Source organism: Macaca thibetana, chromosome 16 (assembly GCF_024542745.1).
Source record: "Macaca thibetana thibetana isolate TM-01 chromosome 16, ASM2454274v1, whole genome shotgun sequence".
Classification (NCBI taxonomy): domain Eukaryota; kingdom Metazoa; phylum Chordata; class Mammalia; order Primates; family Cercopithecidae; genus Macaca; species Macaca thibetana.
Genome location: NC_065593.1, coordinates 77,213,403 through 77,232,195, shown reverse-complemented (window position 1 = coordinate 77,232,195; position 18,793 = coordinate 77,213,403). Strand labels below are relative to the sequence as shown.

At 41.0% G+C, this 18,793-nt stretch overlaps 1 protein-coding gene across 50 annotated transcripts in view; it reads left to right on the top strand.

The window, feature by feature from the left end:
- LOC126939504 (uncharacterized) overlaps positions 1-18,793 on the top strand; it is a 557,395-nt gene that overhangs the window by 499,302 nt on the left and 39,300 nt on the right. For all 50 annotated transcript variants that reach the window (XM_050764859.1, XM_050764858.1, XM_050764860.1 and 47 more), the window contains 4 exons: positions 6,210-6,263; positions 7,512-7,616; positions 11,125-11,178; positions 15,908-15,958. In XM_050764859.1, the coding sequence (XP_050620816.1) occupies positions 6,210-6,263; positions 7,512-7,616; positions 11,125-11,178; positions 15,908-15,958 (264 nt within the window). The remainder of the gene's footprint in view (positions 1-6,209; positions 6,264-7,511; positions 7,617-11,124; positions 11,179-15,907; positions 15,959-18,793) is intronic.

The window sequence follows — 18,793 nt, the reverse complement described above, 5'->3', positions numbered from 1 at the left end:
TCACACACCAGGGCCTGTCAGGGGGTGGAGGGCTGGGGGAGGGATAGGATTTGGAGAAATACCTAATACAAATGATGAGTGGATGGGTACAGCAAACCAACATGGCACGTGTATACCTAGATATCAAACCTGAATATTGTGCACATGTACCCTAGAGCTTAAAGTATAATAAGAAGAAGAAAAGAACAGAATGAAGAAAGGAAACTCCATAATCTGTTAATCAGTTTTTCCTGTTATGAAAATATTTCCTAACAGAAAACATATTTATTAATTATTCCTTTTATATAAATAAATAAGACAATATGCAATTTAAAACATCCTATAAGAAATAGCACTGGGCTCACTGTCTTCCTTCTCTCCTACTCCTGCCCTTGTTCTTCAGTATCTTTCATATAGATCAACGGCTTTTGACTTTGTGCCATGGACCCCTTTGAAAATCTGATGAATGGACCACTTCTGAGTATAATGTTTTAAAATGTATAAAATATAATAATAGGATTACAAAGAAGCTAATTATATTAAAATATAATTTATCACAACATTAAAATATAAATTATTAGTATTTATTAAAACATTTAACACTTTCCAGTAGCGGTTCAATTTTTTTTTTTTTTTTTTTTTTTTAAGATAGAGTCTTGCCCTGTCACCCAGGCTGGAGTGCAATGGCACAATCTTGACTCAGGGCAATCACCACCTCCCGGGTTCAAAGGATTCTCCTGCCTCAGCCCCCCAGTATCTGGGATTACAGGTGCACGCCACCATGCCCGGCTAATTTTGTGTTTTTAGTAGAGATGGGATTTCACCATGTTGTCCAAGCTGGCCTTGAACTCCTGACCTCAGGTGATGCACCCACCTCGGCCTCCCAAAGTGATGGGATTACAGATAGTTAAAATTATTTTTATAATATTAAAGTAATGATGAGGGCCAGGTGTGGTGGCTCACACCTGTAATCCTAGCACTTTGGGCGGCTGAGGAGGGCAGATCATTTGAGGACAGGAGTTTGAGACCAGCTTGGCCAACATGGTGAAACACCATCTCTACCAAAAATACAAAAAAAAATTAGCTGGGCGTGGTGGTGCATACCTGTAATCCCAGCTACTAGGGAGGCTGAGGCAGGAGAATTGTCTGAACCCAGGAGACAGAAGTTGCAGTGAGCCAAAATCACACCACTGCACTCCAGCTCAAAAAAATAAAATAAATAAAAAATTAATAATGAGCATAAGCAACATTTCAACATATTTGGAACAAGTATATTATGATTTGAAAATGTCAGTGATTTCTATTAGTGACAAAGTCACAACTTTTGCAACTATTCTGACGGTTTATTGCCTACATTAATAATTGAAGAAAATAGTAAATTTAAATTAATGGTTAGTGAAAAGAAAGACACACTTTTGGCCAAGCATTGTGGCTCACACCTGTAATCCCAACACTTTGGGAGGCCAAGGTGGGAGGATCGCTTGAGGCCAAGAGTTCAAGATCAGCCCAGGCAACATAGCAAGACCCTATCTCTATTTTGGAACATAAAATAAAATTAAATTAAATGTTAAAAAGGCCAGCGCAGTGGCTCATGCCTGTAATCCCAGCACTTTGGGAGGCCGAGGCGGGCAGATCACGAGGTCAGGAGATCAAGACCATCCTGGCTAACACAGTGAAACCCCGTCTCTACTAAAAGAATACAAAAAATCAGCCGGGCGTGGTGGTAGACACCTGTAGTCCCAGCTACTCGGGAGGCTGAGGCAGGAGAATGGCGTGAACCTGGGAGGCAGAGCTTGCAGTGAGCTGAGATTGCACCACTGCACTCCAGCCTGGGTGACAGAGCAAGACTTCATCTCAAAAAAGAAAAGAAAAAAGAAAGTATTTTTTTCCCATTCCAGCTCAAGACCTCCCTGAATTCTGGCAATACAGAGTCAATAGACCCAGGTTAAAAACTCCTGATACAGGTCATCCATCCAATACTCTGACCTCTTGTTCCTTTATATCTTTAACTTCAGTCATTTTTTCCTCCCTTCCATCCTGATTACCACTCACATAGTAATGACCTGGAACTTGTCCTTCCCTAATACTTCATCACCTCCAAAATCTGTTTCATAGACGCACTCTCAAACCTTTTTCCTTCCAGTTCATTTACTGTGCAGACATTTTTGCCATAACACCACATAGGAATTCCTGAAAAACCTCCTGTTCTGTAAAATTACCCACTAAAGTAATGGAGCTTATGGAGAAAATTCTGGAAGCACACTCAAAATCTATGCCAGCTTGTAACCAGAACACTACCAAAAGCACAAGGAAACTTGTACCGCCCAGGCAAATAGCACAGAACAGCTATAAAATATTTAAAAATGGGCCAGGCACAGTGGCTTATGCCTACAATCCCAGCACTTAGGGAGGCCAAAGTGGGTGGATCACAAGATCAGGAGTTCAAGACCAGCCTGGCCAAGATGGTGAAACCCTGTCTTTACTAAAAATACAACAAATTAGCCGGGCGTGGTGGCAGGGACCTATACCCTTAGCTATTCAGGAGGCTGAGGTAAGAGAATCGCTTGAACCCAGGAGGCAGTGAGAGGTTGCAGTGAGTCAAGATCACACGACTGCACTCCAGCCTGGGCAACAGAGCAGGACTCCATCTCAAAAAAAAAAAAAAAAAAATTAAAAATGCGTACACACACACACACACACATCCCAAAAAAGGAGTTAAAGAGCTGGCTTGCCATTCTGAAATAGTGTTGGTGGAAGTAGAGCTCTCAGTCAGTGAAGCTGGTTCCCTGTCCTGCATCATAGGCACTAATTTTTTAATTTTATTAAAATATGGAACAGAAAGGGCTCCAGCTGTAGCCCCAACCTAAGATTTTTTTCTTGCTTGCTGAAGAAAAGGATTCCTTTCTTATTTAGGAAAAATTACGTATGAACCAACACACTGTTCACATTACTGTAACATTATTCCATTTACCAATTGAATATGATGAAACAGTGCTACTGAATCATGTGTTGTACCAGAACAGAGTATAGAACTCCAACTCCAGCTATTCCAGCCATGTGGAGACCTTCATGCCTTCGACCCTACTTTTCTTTTATTATTCAACAACCCCACCACCACCATCTCTTAATTTTCTTCCTTCCTTAAATTAGATTCACTGCCTCAACATCATATAAGCTTACAAACTCTCTGAACTTCAAATTTCCTTGGCAAAATCTTGGCCATTTTTTACTCCATGATTACCCCTGAACAGCTTAACATTGCTGAAGATCACAAAGCCATACTAATAGAACTCATTTCACGTAATGGGCAGAAACTTCAAGTTAGCCCTTAACACTGCCAAAAAAGTTCCCACTATGTTTTCCAAGTAACTTCACTTTCTCACTCTCAGAGACAATTTCACACCTTCTCTGTCCAAATTTCCAGTATCTCCTCACTTCAACTCTCAGCTAATGATCTCACTTCAAACTTCATAGAGACAATAGATGCAGTTAGAGAAGAAATACCTCATTTCCTACCTCCATTTCTATGAACCTACGTATACCTATGTCCACATGCCCTGCCTTTTGTCTTGCTATAAAGGGGAAAGAATGCTCCTTTCATGGGCCAGCCTTTCTACTTGCACCCTGGATCCTGTTTCCTCTTGCCTTCTCAAAAACTTACCTCCTGCAATATTTCCCCTTTCCTGCATCATCAGTTTCTCCCTCTCTGAAGTATCTCTATCTATATTTCTCTTGACATGCAGCTATGCTTTTCTCTCACACTTGCTCCCTACTAGCTACCACATCATCTCCTGGTTCCTCTGCACAGCAGAGTTGCCTCAAAAAGTTGTCGTTACTCATTGTTTCCATATCCTCACCTCCCATTCACACTTCAGCATTCTCCAGTTAGGTATTTATCTCCACGATGGCACCAAATGAGCTCTCAACAAGACTGTCAATAATCTACTACTTGCCAAGGCTCACAGTCAATTCTTTGTTCTTATTTTACTTAACATCTTAGCAGCATTTGACATAAGTGGCCACCCCCTTTTTATTAAAATACATTTTTCGACCAGGCACGGTGGCTCATTCCTGTAATCCCAGCGCTTTGGGAGGCTGAGTCAGGTGGATCGCTTGAGCCCAGGAGTTTGAGACGAGCCTAAGCAACATGGTGAAATCCTGTCTCTACAAAAAAATAAAATAACTATCCAGCTGTGGTGGCACGTGCCTGTAGTCCCAGCTACTCGGGAGGCTGAGGCAGGGGGATCACTTGAGCCCGGGAGATGGAGGCTGCAACGCACTGTGATTGTGTGCCACTTCACTCCAGCCTGGGTGACAGAGCAAGACCCTGTCTGAAAAAAAAGAAAAAGAAATGTGTTTTTCTCTAGGCTTTTAAAGCCCCATACTCACCTGGTTTTCTTCTTCGCTCACTGACATTTTCTTCTCAGTTTTCTTTTTGACTGTTCCTCCCCTCTTGCAAGATTGCAAGATCTCTAAATAATGAAGTTACCCAGGGTTAGACCCTTGGCTGTCTTTTTATCTACACTCTCCTCTTAGGAGATTGCATTCAGTCTCATTGGGTCAGATACCTTCTCTAAGCTGGTAGAGTAAATTTATATCTCTAGCTCAATTTCTCTAAGTCAGCAATAGCGTATTGAATGAGTTATTTGATATCTCCACTTGGATTTCTAAAAGTCATCACCAATTTAATGGAATTATTGGTTAATTCTCCTAAAATTTCTTAAGTCCTCCCCAACTCAGTAAATGCATCCCATCCACCCTGTTGATTGGGGAAGGTAGACTAGGTTTCATCTTTGATTTCTCCTTCCTTCATATCCCACATTTAAATCTAGGTTCATCAACACCTGTGAAAAGAAGGGAAAACAAAATTTTGAAAAAGAAACTAGGTTAAAATGAAAAATACGTCCTGAATCCATCACTTGTCACCATCTCCACTACTGCAACCACAGCCCAAGCCACTGTCATCTCTTTACTGGGCCACTGAAACAGGCTCCTGTCTGGTCTCCATTCCTCCAGTTTCCTTATCCTATCCACACCAGCCAGAGTGATCTTTTGAAAGCTGAAATCAGGTCAAGTTACTCCAGTTTTCCGAGGCCTCCAATGACATTCCATTGCAACCAAAGTAAAATCCAGATTTTATCATCATGCCCTACAAGGCCCTGCATGGTTTGGCCCCTGTCACACTGACCTTCTGTCTCTTGATCATGGCAAATTCATTCCCACCTTAGGACTATTGCACACACTGCTCTTCTACTCGGAATGCTCTTCCCTCAATTCTTCACGTTTCTCATCATTCAGGCTTCAACCCAAATAGACCCTCCTCTGAGAGGCCTTCCCTGACCTCCCTGTCTAAATCAATTCCATCCTCTATAACTCCTTATTATGTTGCCGTATTTTATTTTTGATAGCATCTTAACAGTACATCAAATTATCCTTTTTGTTTATATGTTTATTATCTGTCTCTCTCACTACATTGTACACTCCTTAAGAGCCAGAACTCTGTCACCTTGCCTACTTTTGTATCCCCAAAGCCTATTCAAGTGCCTGGCACCTAGAAGTTGATACATAAATAGCTGTTGATTAATTGACTGAATAAAAGTACATAGGGTCAGAGTTGTTTATCCTCTCCCTATGCTTAACTGTAACCAATCACTTCTTAATTTAGACCACTCTGGTGGTCTTTAAAGCAAAGAAAAACCAAAAATTCGATAGATTTGTTACAATTAAAGCTTTCTTTGTTTCTAAGGTAACACTGTTATCTCTGAGAATAAGTCCATAAAATTCTACGGAAAAATTTAAAGATTAGTAAATTCTGGCTGGGCATGGTAGCTCATACCTGTAATCCTAGCACTTTGGGAAGCCAAAGCAGGTGGATCACTTGAGGTCATGAGTTCAAGACCAGCCTGCCATCATGGTGAAACCCCATCTCTACTAAAAATACAAAAAATTAGTTGGGCATTGTGGCATGCACCTATAATCCCAGCTACTTGGGAGGCTAAGGCAGGAGAATCACTTGAACCCGGGAGGCAGAGATTGCAGTGAGCCAGGATCATACCACTGCACTCTAGCCTAGGCAACAGAGTGAGACTCCACCTCAAAAAAATAAAAAAGAAAAAGATTACTGAATTGTTTTGATCTTCCTAACTTCAGAACTTCGTACAGCATAAATGTTGAGGGTCTCAGTAACATCAGTTCATCTGACTCTGAGGTATACTTCCGTTGCCTTACAGGTGAGACAGCAGTTGACCTGAATGACTTAATGGATGCTGTCAGTTACATCAAGGGTGAGTTGCAAGCTATAATGGAAAGATGTTATAAGTAACATCTTAATATTTGCAATTAATGTTGGAGAAGAATATTTTCCATTCACACGTGTTCAGATTTTTTCATATAACATATGCTCCATTTTTGTGGATGCTGCTGAAGTTGAGTAAACAATAACTAATCTGTATTTATATATCAGTGCCCATACTAGTCTCCAAAATTTTCCCCAAAAGAGTTCTTCAAAGTAGTAATAGATATCAAGAGCCACAGAACTATTCATACCCTTTTCCCCACTAACCCCACTCTTAGATATTTATCCTTTTAGAAATAGTGTCTTATTGCCGGGCACGGTGGCTCAAGCTTGTAATCCCAGCACTTTGGGAGGCCGAGACAGGTGGATCACAAGGTCAGGAGATCGAGACCATCCTGACTAACATGGTGAAACCCCGTCTCTACTAAAAAATACAAAAAACTAGCTGGGCGAGGTGGCAGGCGCCTGTAGTCCCAGCTACTTGGGAGGCTGAGCCAGGAGAATGGTGTGAACCCGGGGGGCAGAGCTTGCAGTGAGCTGAGATCCGGTCACTGCATTCCAGCCTGGGTGACAGAGCGAGACTCCATCTCAAAAAAAAAAAAAAAGAAAAGAAATAGTGTTTTGTTGAATAAAATGAAAAAATTTCTGCCTAAGGACTTTCATTCGTATAATACGGAGAAAATTGAAACTGATTAGAAATAACTAACCATATGAGAATTACTACATAAACCATGGTATGTCAGTTTAATGGGATAACATGTTAAAATGCTAACTGTAAAGATTATATGGCAACTTGGAAACATGTTTATGAAGGAGTAATTTTAGGTTGGAAAAGCAAAATATGGAATTGTACATATATTAGATTTCCACATTGTAAAAGTACAGTCTTATTGCCAAGACCAAAATGAAATATCAAAAACTAAAAATGGTTCCTGTGTTAGAGTGATGGAATTCTATCTTTCCCCTGTTACATTAATCTGTAATGTTGTTACATAAAACTAAGTCCCTATATGTATTTTAATTTGTTGTGGATTTTGCAACAACCCACCAGTCAATTCCTAACCCCTGGTTACTTTCTTCTTTGTAGCCACTTTCTGATTCTTTCAATCAGAATTAAAGATTTTTGTTTCTGACTCTTGTATTCTGAATGATAATGTATATAAGCACAGATAGTGTTCTTTGTCCTTTGCAAATAATTCTGTAATATTTCTGCAATTCATTTCTCACCCTTTCTAAGGTGAGGTGATTGATGTCCAGAACTTAGACAACTTTCTAGTAAGCGAAGGGATTGAGCTCACGGAAGAAGAAATGAAGGAGTTGATGCCTCATTTGAAATTTAATGGTGAGGTGTTTGTTTTATAATTACGTTGCCTTTTTAGAAGTGTATTTTTGGGCTGGACATGATGACTCACACCTGTCATCCCAGCACTTTGAGAAGCCGAGGCAGGTGGATCACCTCAGGTCAGGAGTTTGAGACCAGCCTGACCAATACAGTGAAACCTCATCTCTACTAAAAATACAAAAAATTAACTGGGTGTGGTGGCAGGCATCTGTAATCCCAGCTACTCAGGAGGTTGAGGCAAGAGAATTGCTTGAACCCAGGATGGGGAGGTTGCAGTCAGCTGAGATTGTGCCATTGCGCTCCAGCCTGAGCAACAAGAGCAAAACTCCATCTCAAAAAAAAAAGAAAAAGAAGTGTATTTTTGTTGTCCTGTACATAACATCCTCAGAAATTATCCTTATCTTTGTAACACCTAGAACATAGCTTCCCAAACTTAAATGTGCATATGAATCACTTGGTCATCTTGTTAAAATGCAGATTTGGGGGCCAGACATGGTGGCTCACACCTATACTTTCAGTGCTTTGGAAGGCTGAGGCAGGAGGATCTCTTGAGGCCAAAAGCTCAATATCAGTCTGGGCAACAGACTGAAACCCTGTTTCTACAAAAAAAAATTTAAAATTAGCCAGGTGTGATGGCACATGCCTATAGTCCTAGCTAATTGGGAGGCTGAGGCAGAACAATCACTTGAGCCCAGGAGTTCGAGATTGCAATGAGCTATGATTGAATCACTGCATTCCAGCCTGGGCAACAGGGCAAGACCCTGTCTCCTTAAAAAAAGAAAAAAAGAAGAAGAAAAGCAGATTTCCGTTCAAGAATAGGGTAGAGCCTGAGATTCTGCATTTCTAACAAACTCTCAGATGATGCCAACGATGCTGGTGCACAAGCTACCTTTTGCCTATCAAAGACCTATCCTGGACTCAAGTGATCGTCACGCCATGAAGAAAAGACATGATATGTTAAGATTGTGCCTGACTTGCTGGGCGTGGTGGCTTACGCCTGTAATCCCAGCACTTTGGGAGGCTGAGGCGGGTAGATCACCTGAGGTCAGGAGTTCGAGACCAGCCTGACCAACATGGTGAAACCCCGTCTCTACTAAAAATTAAAAAATTAGCCGGGCATGGTGGCACATGCCTGTAATCCCAGCTACTCAGGAGGCTGAGGCAGGAGACTCTCTTGAACCCGGGAGGCGGAGGTTGCAGTGAGCCAAGATCGCACCTGTGCACTCCAGCCTAGTGACAGAGTGAGACTCCGTCTCCAAAAAAAACAGATTGTGCCTGACTTTCATTTCTTAAATCACAAATACAACCAATATGCTAAGTTGTGCCTGAGGGTATGATTCCATTCTGAAAAATAAGGAAAAATATTACAGCAAGTAAAACTAGAAAACAAAAATGAGTATTAGGAAGAGATACACAGGGGAAGGAAGGGGAATTTGGGGTTGGTTGATTTGTTTATTGAAATTTTATTATTGCTTATTGAGTCTATTTACATGGCTTACTCACTGGCCCTTGCGCTATATAAATACTTTTTTATTTCTACCACTTCTTTTTTGTCCTGATACCCCAAAAAAAGATGTTCTAAGTGCATCAGAGGATAGCATTTCTCACTATAATGCTTCAGTGATGTTGTCAGAGAGTTTCTATTCAGCTCTGGCCTTGAATTTAAAAGAGTATATTGATTTGTTCAACCAGCAAATACTTATTGGTCACTGAATATGTCAGGCCCTATACGAGGTACTAGGAATACAAGGATGAAGAAAGGAGACATACTTCGTTTTCTCTATGAAGCCCATCTGAAAGTAGGAGATGAGACACTGAATCATTAGGTTTCTCAAATCATGGTTTTATAGCAATAAATTTGAACCTATCCATTGCAAACATATCTGCATGTTCTGTTCTCTCTAGGTTTTCATTTCTTCCTTTTCGCCTATGTTTTCTTCCTCTCCTCTCTTCAGTTGAAGAGATTTTGTTTTTTGTTTTTGGGACAGGGTCTGGCTCTATCACCCAGGCTGAAGTGCAGTGGCATGATATCAACTCCTGGGCTCAACCTTACAACCTCTGTCTCCTGGGTTCAAGCTGTCTTCTTACCTCAGCCTCCCAAGAAGCTGAGACTACAGGCACACAACACCACGCCCAGCTAATTTTTGTATTTTTTGTAGAGACGGGGTACCACCACGTTGCCCAGGCTGGTCTCCAACTCCTGGGCTCAAGTGATACACCTGCCTCAGCCTCCCAAAGTGCTGGAATTACAGACATGAGCTACCGCACCCGGCCAGTTGAAGAGATTCTTTACAACCCTTCTAAATCCACTACTCTTGACCTCATCTAGTCTCTCTTCAAAAATTACTCCTTAAATAATTCCTTGCCGACATATTCAGTTTCATTTATCTCTCTGTATCCTGCCTCTAAAAAGGCAGATTGCCTTCAGATCAATCTTTACATAACAGTGATCAAAAGTCTTCATGACTCCTTGCTATGTTCCCAAAAAAGTCCAAACAAAACCCACTGCAACATAGCCCCCATGTACTTCTCAGCTTTCTCCTCTACTACTTCCAACATGTCATGCTCCAAACCAACTGAACTACCCACAGTTCCCTCAAAATACCTTGTTCCTTCTTACTTTTGTCCCTTTGATTAATACAATTTTCTAAAGCACAGAAAAGATGAACTGCTTTTTAAAAAGTAGAGATAGGGCCAGGCACAGTGGCTCAACTGTATCCCAGAACTTTGGGAGGCTGAAGTGGGTGGATTGCTTGAGACCAGGAGTTTGAGACCAGCCTGGCCAACGTGGCAAAACCCCATCTCACTAAAAATAAAAAAATTAGCTGGGCATGATGGCACATGCCTGTGATCCCAGCTACTTGGGAGTCTGAGGCATGAGAATCACTTTAACCCAGGAGGCAGAGGTTGCACTGAGCCAAGATCGTGCCACTGCACTCCAGCCTGGGTGACAGAGTGAGACCCTGCCTCAAAAAAAAAAAAAAAGTAGAAATAGATGTCTCTTTCAAAGACTCATCCTTGCCAGGCACGGTGGCTCACACCTGTTATCCCAACACTTTGGGAGGCCAAGGTGTGACGATCACTTGAGTCCAGGAGTTCAAGACCAGCCTGGGCAACATAGGGAGACCCCCATCTCTACCAAAAAAAAAAAAAAAAAAAGGTTTAATGAGCTGGGTGTGGTGGCACACACCTGCAGTCCCAGCTGCTCGGGAGGCTGAGGTGGGAGGATCGCTTGAGCCAGGGAGGTCAAGGTTGCAATGAGCCATAATCACGCCACTGCACTCCAGCCTGAAGGACAGAGCCAGACAGAGCCAAAACATAAGTTCATCTTTTTTTTCCATCATATTCACCTGACAGAAAAATGAATCCAAATTCCAAAGCAAACCAATGTCTCTAGTTCTTCTAACTCATGGGAGAATTTCAGCCTACTATGTTGTTTTTAATAATTTCACAACTTTTATGAATTTTTATGTGACTGCCTCTGTATCTAAACCAAAATGTTTTACAGGAAATGGAAAGATTAATGTTAAGTCAATAATGGAGGGCCTGAAGAAGTTTAAACGTAAGTGAAAATTTATGATACGATATAAAATTGTAATCTGATGCTATATGTGTATTTTTATCTGTGTTTTCTTGGTTATAAAAGTAATATGTGTTCATTATAGAAAATTTCTATATTTAGCAAACGACAAGATGAAAAAAGGAAATTTTAATAATTCTTAATTCTGTCCTCCAATGATAATCCATACTTTTATCACCACAAATTTTTTCCTTATGCGTACATAATTTCTGTGCATTTTTATCCATGTCCAATATATTTACATTCCATTTTCTTACTCATATTAAAATCTTACTTGTTTATAAATATAGCTAAGCCGGGCACGGTGGCTCATGCTTGTAATCCCAGCACTTTGGGAGGCCAAGGCAGGCAGGTCATCTGAGGTCAGGAGTTCGAGACCAGCCTGACTAACATGGTGAAACCTCATTTCTACTAAAAATACAAAAATTAACTGGGTATCATGTTGTGCGCCTGTAGTCCCAACTACTTGGGAGGCTGAGGCAGGAGAATCGCTTGAACCTGGAAGGCGGAGGTTGCAGTGAGCCGAGATTATGCCATTACACTCCAGCCTGGGTGACAGAGAGAGACTCTATCTCAAAAAATAAATAAATAAATATAGCTAATAATCTAAAGTTCCTTTCTGGATGCCTCTGAAATTTAATACATAATCTCAGTACTTTTTGCTTGTAGGCCCCTTATATTTAATTATTTCTAAAATAATTTTCTTATTGTGAAGATGTCATGTTCCATGCTTACACAGAAAAGAATGAATGGGAGATTTGAACATTATGCTGTGAAATTGATCAACAGAGGCAAGGTAAAACTTGTCTCTGCCCTCTTCCCACACATGTACAACCTCAATTTTGAATTCATTTTTAAGTAATTTTGGTTTGTTCTCTGCATCTGCATTCCTAACAAGTATGACAAAAAAGAAATTTGCTGTGTCTCTGCAAGCCTGACTGTGTTTCAAAAAAGGAGGATGTTGCAGGGCATGTTGGCTCACTTCTGTAATCCCAGCACTTTGGGAGGCCAAGACAGGCAGATTGCTTGAGGCCAGGAGTTGGAGAGCAGCCTGGACAACATGGCAAAACCCCATCTCTACACAAAATTACAAAAATTAGCCATGTGTGGTGGCATACACCTGTAGTTCCAGCTACTCGGGAGGGTGACGTGGGAGAAATGCTTGAGCCCAGGAGGTCGAAGCTGCAGTGACCTGTGATTGCCCCACTGCACTCCAGCCTGGATGATAGAGTGAGACCTTGTCTGTAAACAGAAAAAAAAAAGGAGGATGTAAGAATAAGGTATGTTGGCCGGGCGCGGTGGCTCAAGCCTGTAATCCCAGCACTTTGGGAGGCCAAGACGGGCGGATCACGAGGTCAGGAGATCAAGACCATCCTGGCTAACCCGGTGAAACCCCGTCTCTACTAAAAAATACAAAAAACTAGCTGGGCGAGGTGGCGGGCGCCTGTAGTCCCAGCTACTCCAGAGGCTGAGGCAGGAGAATGGCGTGAACCCGGGAGGCAGAGCTTGCAGTGAGCCGAGATCCGGCCACTGCACTCCAGCCTGGGCGACAGAGCAAGACTCCGTCTCAAAAAAAAAAATAAGGTATGTTATGCAAGTATCCACAAAATGAATTTTAATTAAAAAATAAATTTAAATTCTAGGTACCCATGCCTAACATTTCCAAATTAGTCCTGTTGTATTTTATTTGTAAAAGAAAAATATATATACCTTTTAATAAGTCCAGTCTATCCCATCTATTGCTGCTTTTGTTGCTAGTACTGGAAAATTTTCAGGAATGTTCATCTGGTAGTTTTTATCCCCAGCATTTAAAATCATGTTACCAGTTGGAGATACTGGAAACCATCTCCCATGGCCATGTATAAGTTCTGTGTTCACCAATAAGTATTTTTTGAGCACCCAGACACTGTTCAAGAAAGTTTAGCAGTGAACAAAAGATAAAGCAAGGTTCCCACTCTCACAAAAGCTTAGTTTTTGAGTACATAGTATATGCTCAATAAATACTTGTTGGTTACCTGATAGAGGTTCTAGTCTCCCGCTTTCAGATAATTGAAGATGCACTAACCAAAACGGCTGTATCAACGTCATTCTTAAGATAATCCCTCCTATCTGGGCAACTCAGAACAAACAGTTCTGTAAAACTAACAACCCCAGGTAACACAGGCGAGTCACCCATATCAGAATTAGCTGTTAACCATTTATAAAGCCAGAAAGGCACAACACTACAGATCTCTTTGCTTACTTTTCTATCATTCTTCTTTCTTCTCTTCCACTTTTTCTTTTTTTCTCTTTTATTATCTTCTCCATATCTCTAAAAATATATTTTTTTCTTTTGCTCCAGCTTCCCCTTGTTTTTCTAGTGTTATTCTTTCTTTTTCTTCCAGTCTCTTTATCAAACATATACATTTCACATGGCTACTCAGCTCGCCCACATGCTTTCTTGACTTCATAAGCCCCAATCCACTTGCTGCCACTGAAATATATTTTATTCTGTGAAGTCTGCAGTGCCTTAGAGAAAATTTAGATGTTTAAAATATGTTTCATATTTTTAGAAATTTCAAATACTGGTTTCTATTTCAAAGATTCACTCAATAATACTCCATTTTCACTTATAAAGTTTTCTTTGGCTGGGCACGGTGGCTCACGCCTGTAATCTCAGCACTTTGGGAGGCCGAGGCAGGTGGATCACTTGAGGTCAGGGGTTAGAGACCAATCTGGCCAACATAGTGAAACCCTGGATCTACAAAAATACAAAAATTAGCCAGACTTGGTGGCACACTCCCAGCTACTTGGGAGGCTGAGACAGGAGAATCGCTTGAACCTGGGAGGCAGAGGCTCCAGTGAGCCAAGATTGCACCACTGCACTCAAGCGTGGGTGACAGAGTGAGACTCTGTCTAAAAAAAAAAAAAATTCTTCATATAAGTATTAAGGGACAAATTTTATTTTTTTTTTTTTTTTTTTTTTTTTTTGAGACGGAGTCTCGCTCTGTGGCCCAGGCTGGAGTGCAGTGGCTGGATCTCAGCTCACTGCAAGCTCCGCCTCCTGGATTTACGCCATTCTCCTGCCTCAGCCTCCCGAGTAGCTGGGATTACAGGCGCCCGCCACCTCGCCTGGCTAGTTTTTTGTATTTTTTAGTAGAGACGGGGTTTCACCGGGTTAGCCAGGATGGTCTCGATCCCCTGACCTCATGATCCGCCCGTCTCGGCCTCCCAAAGTGCTGGGATTACAGGCTTGAGCCACCGCGCCTGGCTAAATTTTATTTCTTAATGCCATATTGACACATTTGCCTTCAAATGTACTACTGTGATTTAAGTCTTCACACTCAAATTTCAGATGACAGACATAGGCATAATGGCAATGGCACTTTTCACACTTAAATAACTTTTTCTCCCATTTCCATTTCACCATTTCTACTTTCTAAAGAATAAAGGTGAATTTCAGCTATGTAAGCATGATAACATGGAAATAACATTTATATATGAACAACTTCAAGATCTGCTAAAATTTTTATTATTTGGTGGTGAACATTCAGAGCTTCACTCTGGCCTTCAGAGGCACTTGGGTTGTAAGGTTCCACATGAGAATTTCTAAAACTGTACTTACTAGGGACACAGAGAAAGTCTAATATACATTTAGAAAAAAAAGTCACCATATAAAAATAAAGTCTGCTTCTTGTCATCTTCTAAGTCACATTCTCAACCAGAATATTGCTGCATGCGGTGTCTAAGAATGGCATAGGGTGCCTCTAGCAAACTAATATTTAGAAAGGGTGAAGAGCCAAGCAATAGGGAGAGAGAGAATGACAGATCAGAGGCAGGGAAAGAAAACATGCTTTATAGATGTAGGTTTTTCTGAATTCTACAGATTATGTGTTTTATATTAGAATTAATCCTTTCCCCATATGAAAGATATTTCTTCTTTATATGTATTGCTTTCTGCATTATATATTACCTTATATGGCCTCTATAACCTAAAGGGATCACCAAACATTTTCCATGTTTCCATGTTTTCATCATCTGCCATGGACCTTTTTTGATATTAAAATAATACATTGTTGGTTTATCTGGCCAGGCCAAACCAAACCAAATACAGGAAACTGAGTTATTATAGCCACACTTTTCTCCTGAGTATTAATCTCCTCACACTTAGAAAACAAAACTACCCCACATTTTTAGAGGAAAGAAAAGAAAAAGAGTTAAATCTGTACTATTAAGGTTTTGGTTGGTTGGTTGTTCTGCCCATAGAAAGGGGTGGGGTGAAGGAAGATTTTGCAGTTAGTTAATTATACCCACATATTTCATAGGATAATTCACTAGAAAGAAATATCTCATTAAAAGGTATCTAATTAGTCAATACCTTCCTAAACAAAGCATTCATGAAAATGAAGTGGGTAATAGATCATCATCTTGCTCCTGAATCAACAGATTTTCAAAGTCATTTCACTTCTTTACATCCTAAAAGATGATAAATGAACAGTCTTGATTTCAATGCTGACACTACAGTGCTTTTCAGTTTTTGCTTTCAGAGTGCAATACATTAAGGCACCAAAAGAAACAATATGAATGAGGATGGATATCCCATATAACCTTGACATTTTCTTAATTTTTTCACTCATCTGGGGAAAAAAAATAAGATAAATTATGCACTCCTAGTCTACTTTCCATAACTTCAGAAATTTATGTAATTTTGATTCTTAATCTTGTCTTTAAGCAAAAGGAATGGCGACTCTGCATAAGCTGAAAACTGCAAATGATATTAAAGGTGAGTGTGAAAGCTGATGTGAAGCCATTGTAAAGATAGAGCTTAACACTTTGACTTACATTTTTTAATACCATAGTTACTTTCCCTAATTGTCTTGTCAGTTTCTATCCTCCATCTACTTGTCCATAAGGTCAATGAACACCATTATCTCTCCAACTGTCTTTCTAAGTTCCTTGTGCCTTTATGGTCCACACCACACTGAATCATATGTGATTATCATGTATTTTATATTCTTTTCTAATGCTCCATTTGTGATTTTTTTAATCTCTAAGAACACTGTAGCCTATTTGGTATCGCAGCACAATTTACAAAGCAGGTGTTCCTGACTCTGCCATTAAAGAAATTAATTCAGGCCGGGCGCGGTGGCTCAAGCCTGTAATCCCAGCACTTTGGGAGGCCGAGGCGGGCGGATCACAAGATCAGGAGATCGAGACCACAGTGAAACCCCGTCTTTACTAAAAATACAAAAAATTAGCCGGGCGCGGTGGCGGGTGCCTGTAGTCCCAGCTACTCAGGAGGCTGAGGCAGGAGAATGGCGGGAACCCGGGAGGCGGAGCTTGCAGTGAGCCGAGATCGCGCCACTGCACTCCAGCCTGGGCAACAGCGTGAGACTCCGTCTCAAAAAAAAAAAAAAAAAAAGAAATTAATTCAGTTCATTGGGCTTTAGTGTCCTTAGCAGTAAAATAAAATGAGTGAGGACCTGGAGCACTGGATCACACCTGTAATCCTAGAGCCTTGGGAGGCCAAGGCAGGAAGATCACTTGAAGCCAGGAGTATGAGTCCAGCCTGGGCAACTCAGCGAGACCCCTCTCTATAAAAAATTTTAAAATTAATCAGATATGGTGGTACTTGCCTACTGTAGTCCTAGCTACTCAGGAGGCTGAGTGGAAGGATCACTTGAGCCCAAGAATTGGAGGCTGCATTGAGCCATCACTGCACCACCGTACTTCAGCCTCGGCTAACAGAGAAAGAACTTGTCTCTATAAAAGAAAAATGAAGCGGGCATGGACACAGGAAGGGGAACATCACACACCAGGGCCTGTCAGGGGATTGGGGGGCTAGGGGAGAGATAGCATTAGGAAAAATACCTCATGTAGATTATGGGTTGATGGGTACAGCAAACCACGATGGCACGTGTATACCTATGTAACAAACCTGCACATTCTGCACATGTATCCCAGAACTTAAAGTATAATTTTTAAAATGTGATGGGTTGGGGCAGAATTGGGTTGATGATCTACTAGTTATCTTTCAGCTTTAAAATTCTAGGACTAATTTCTGTGACTGAAAGGACATTATCAATAAAGTAAAAAGACAACCCACAGAATAGGGAAAAATACTTGTAAATTTTGTAATTGATAAGGATCTAGTCTCCAAAATATATAAAGAATGCCGTAACACAACAATAAAGCTTGGCGTGGTAGCTCACACCTGTAATCCCAGCACTTCGGGAGGCCAAGGAGATCACTGGGGGCCAGGATTTCAAGACCAGCCTGGGCAACATAGTGAAACCCCATTTCTACTAAAAATACAAAAAAATTAGCTGGGCATGGTGACCTGCACCTTGTAGTCCCAGCTACTGGGGAGGCTGAGGTGGAAGACTCACTTGAGCTTGGAAGGTCGAGGTTGCAGTAAACCATGATCCTGCTCCTGCACTCAACCCTGGGCAACATAGTGAGACCTCACCAAAAAAAAAAAAAACAAACATAAAAAATAAGTAGTGTTTAATATAGTAAGCTCTTGGTGAATAATTGTTGAATTAATTTATAAATTAAGCCTTCCCTTTCTTTCCTTGTTTGTTCCTGTCCAGAATGGGAGGCAGTGTACCAAGTTTTAAAAGACTAGGTTAAAGTCAAATTATGCTCATAATGAACAAGTTCCCCTAAGCAGGAATAGGAAACCTCTAGAATTGCTGCAAGTGAAATGTGAAGCACTTTTGGGGGCCCAACTACGTAACTAGCTAAGCCTTGGGTGCCAGAGATATCTGTCCTTAGCCATGATAGACTAAAGACACCCCTAACTCTTGCACTAGAGGGTTTACAATGCCATGAGACATGTCAGATCATGAATACCTTGGTTTCTACTTAAAACAATCTTTTCTGTATTTACTCTTTTGAAATCACTTTTCCCAATAATACTAAAGACTATAAGCCTATGAGAGTTTTTTTGCCCCTCTTCCTAGGCTTAAACAATTAATGAAATGTTTCTTAATCACCATTCAGTGAAGGCAGCTGAGTAAAATGTTTTACCTGAACAACTTTCAACTGACTGAAGACTTTTTTTTTTTTTTTTTTTTTTTTTTTTGAGACAAGAGTCTCTCTCTGTCACCCAGGCTAGAGTGCAGGGGCGTGATCTCAGTTCACCACAACCTCTGCCTGCTGAGTTCAAGCGATTCTTCTGCCTCAGCCTCCTGAGTAGCTGGGATTACAGGTGTGTGCCACCACACCCAGCTAATTTTTGTATTTTTAATAGAGATGGGGGTTTCATCATTTGGCCAGGCTGGTTTCGAACTCCTGACCTCAGGTGATCCGCCCTCCTCAGCCCCCCAAAGTGCTGGGATCACAGGCATGAGCCACCAGGCCCAGCCTGATGAAGACATTAACATGAAAATATATTAACATAGAACTTGAAACAAAAATTCTCCCCCTTCCCTGAAATCCCAACAGTGTCAAAATGTTCAGATTTTATAAATCACACCCTCATATACACCAAGGGTGCTGAATGAACCACATTGAAAACACACTTGCTGTAAGGTTGGAAGGAGCTCCTTGGGTCATTCTCTCCCTCAGCTTGAGCCTGAGCAGTGAATGAGGTCACAGTTGTGTGATGGAACAA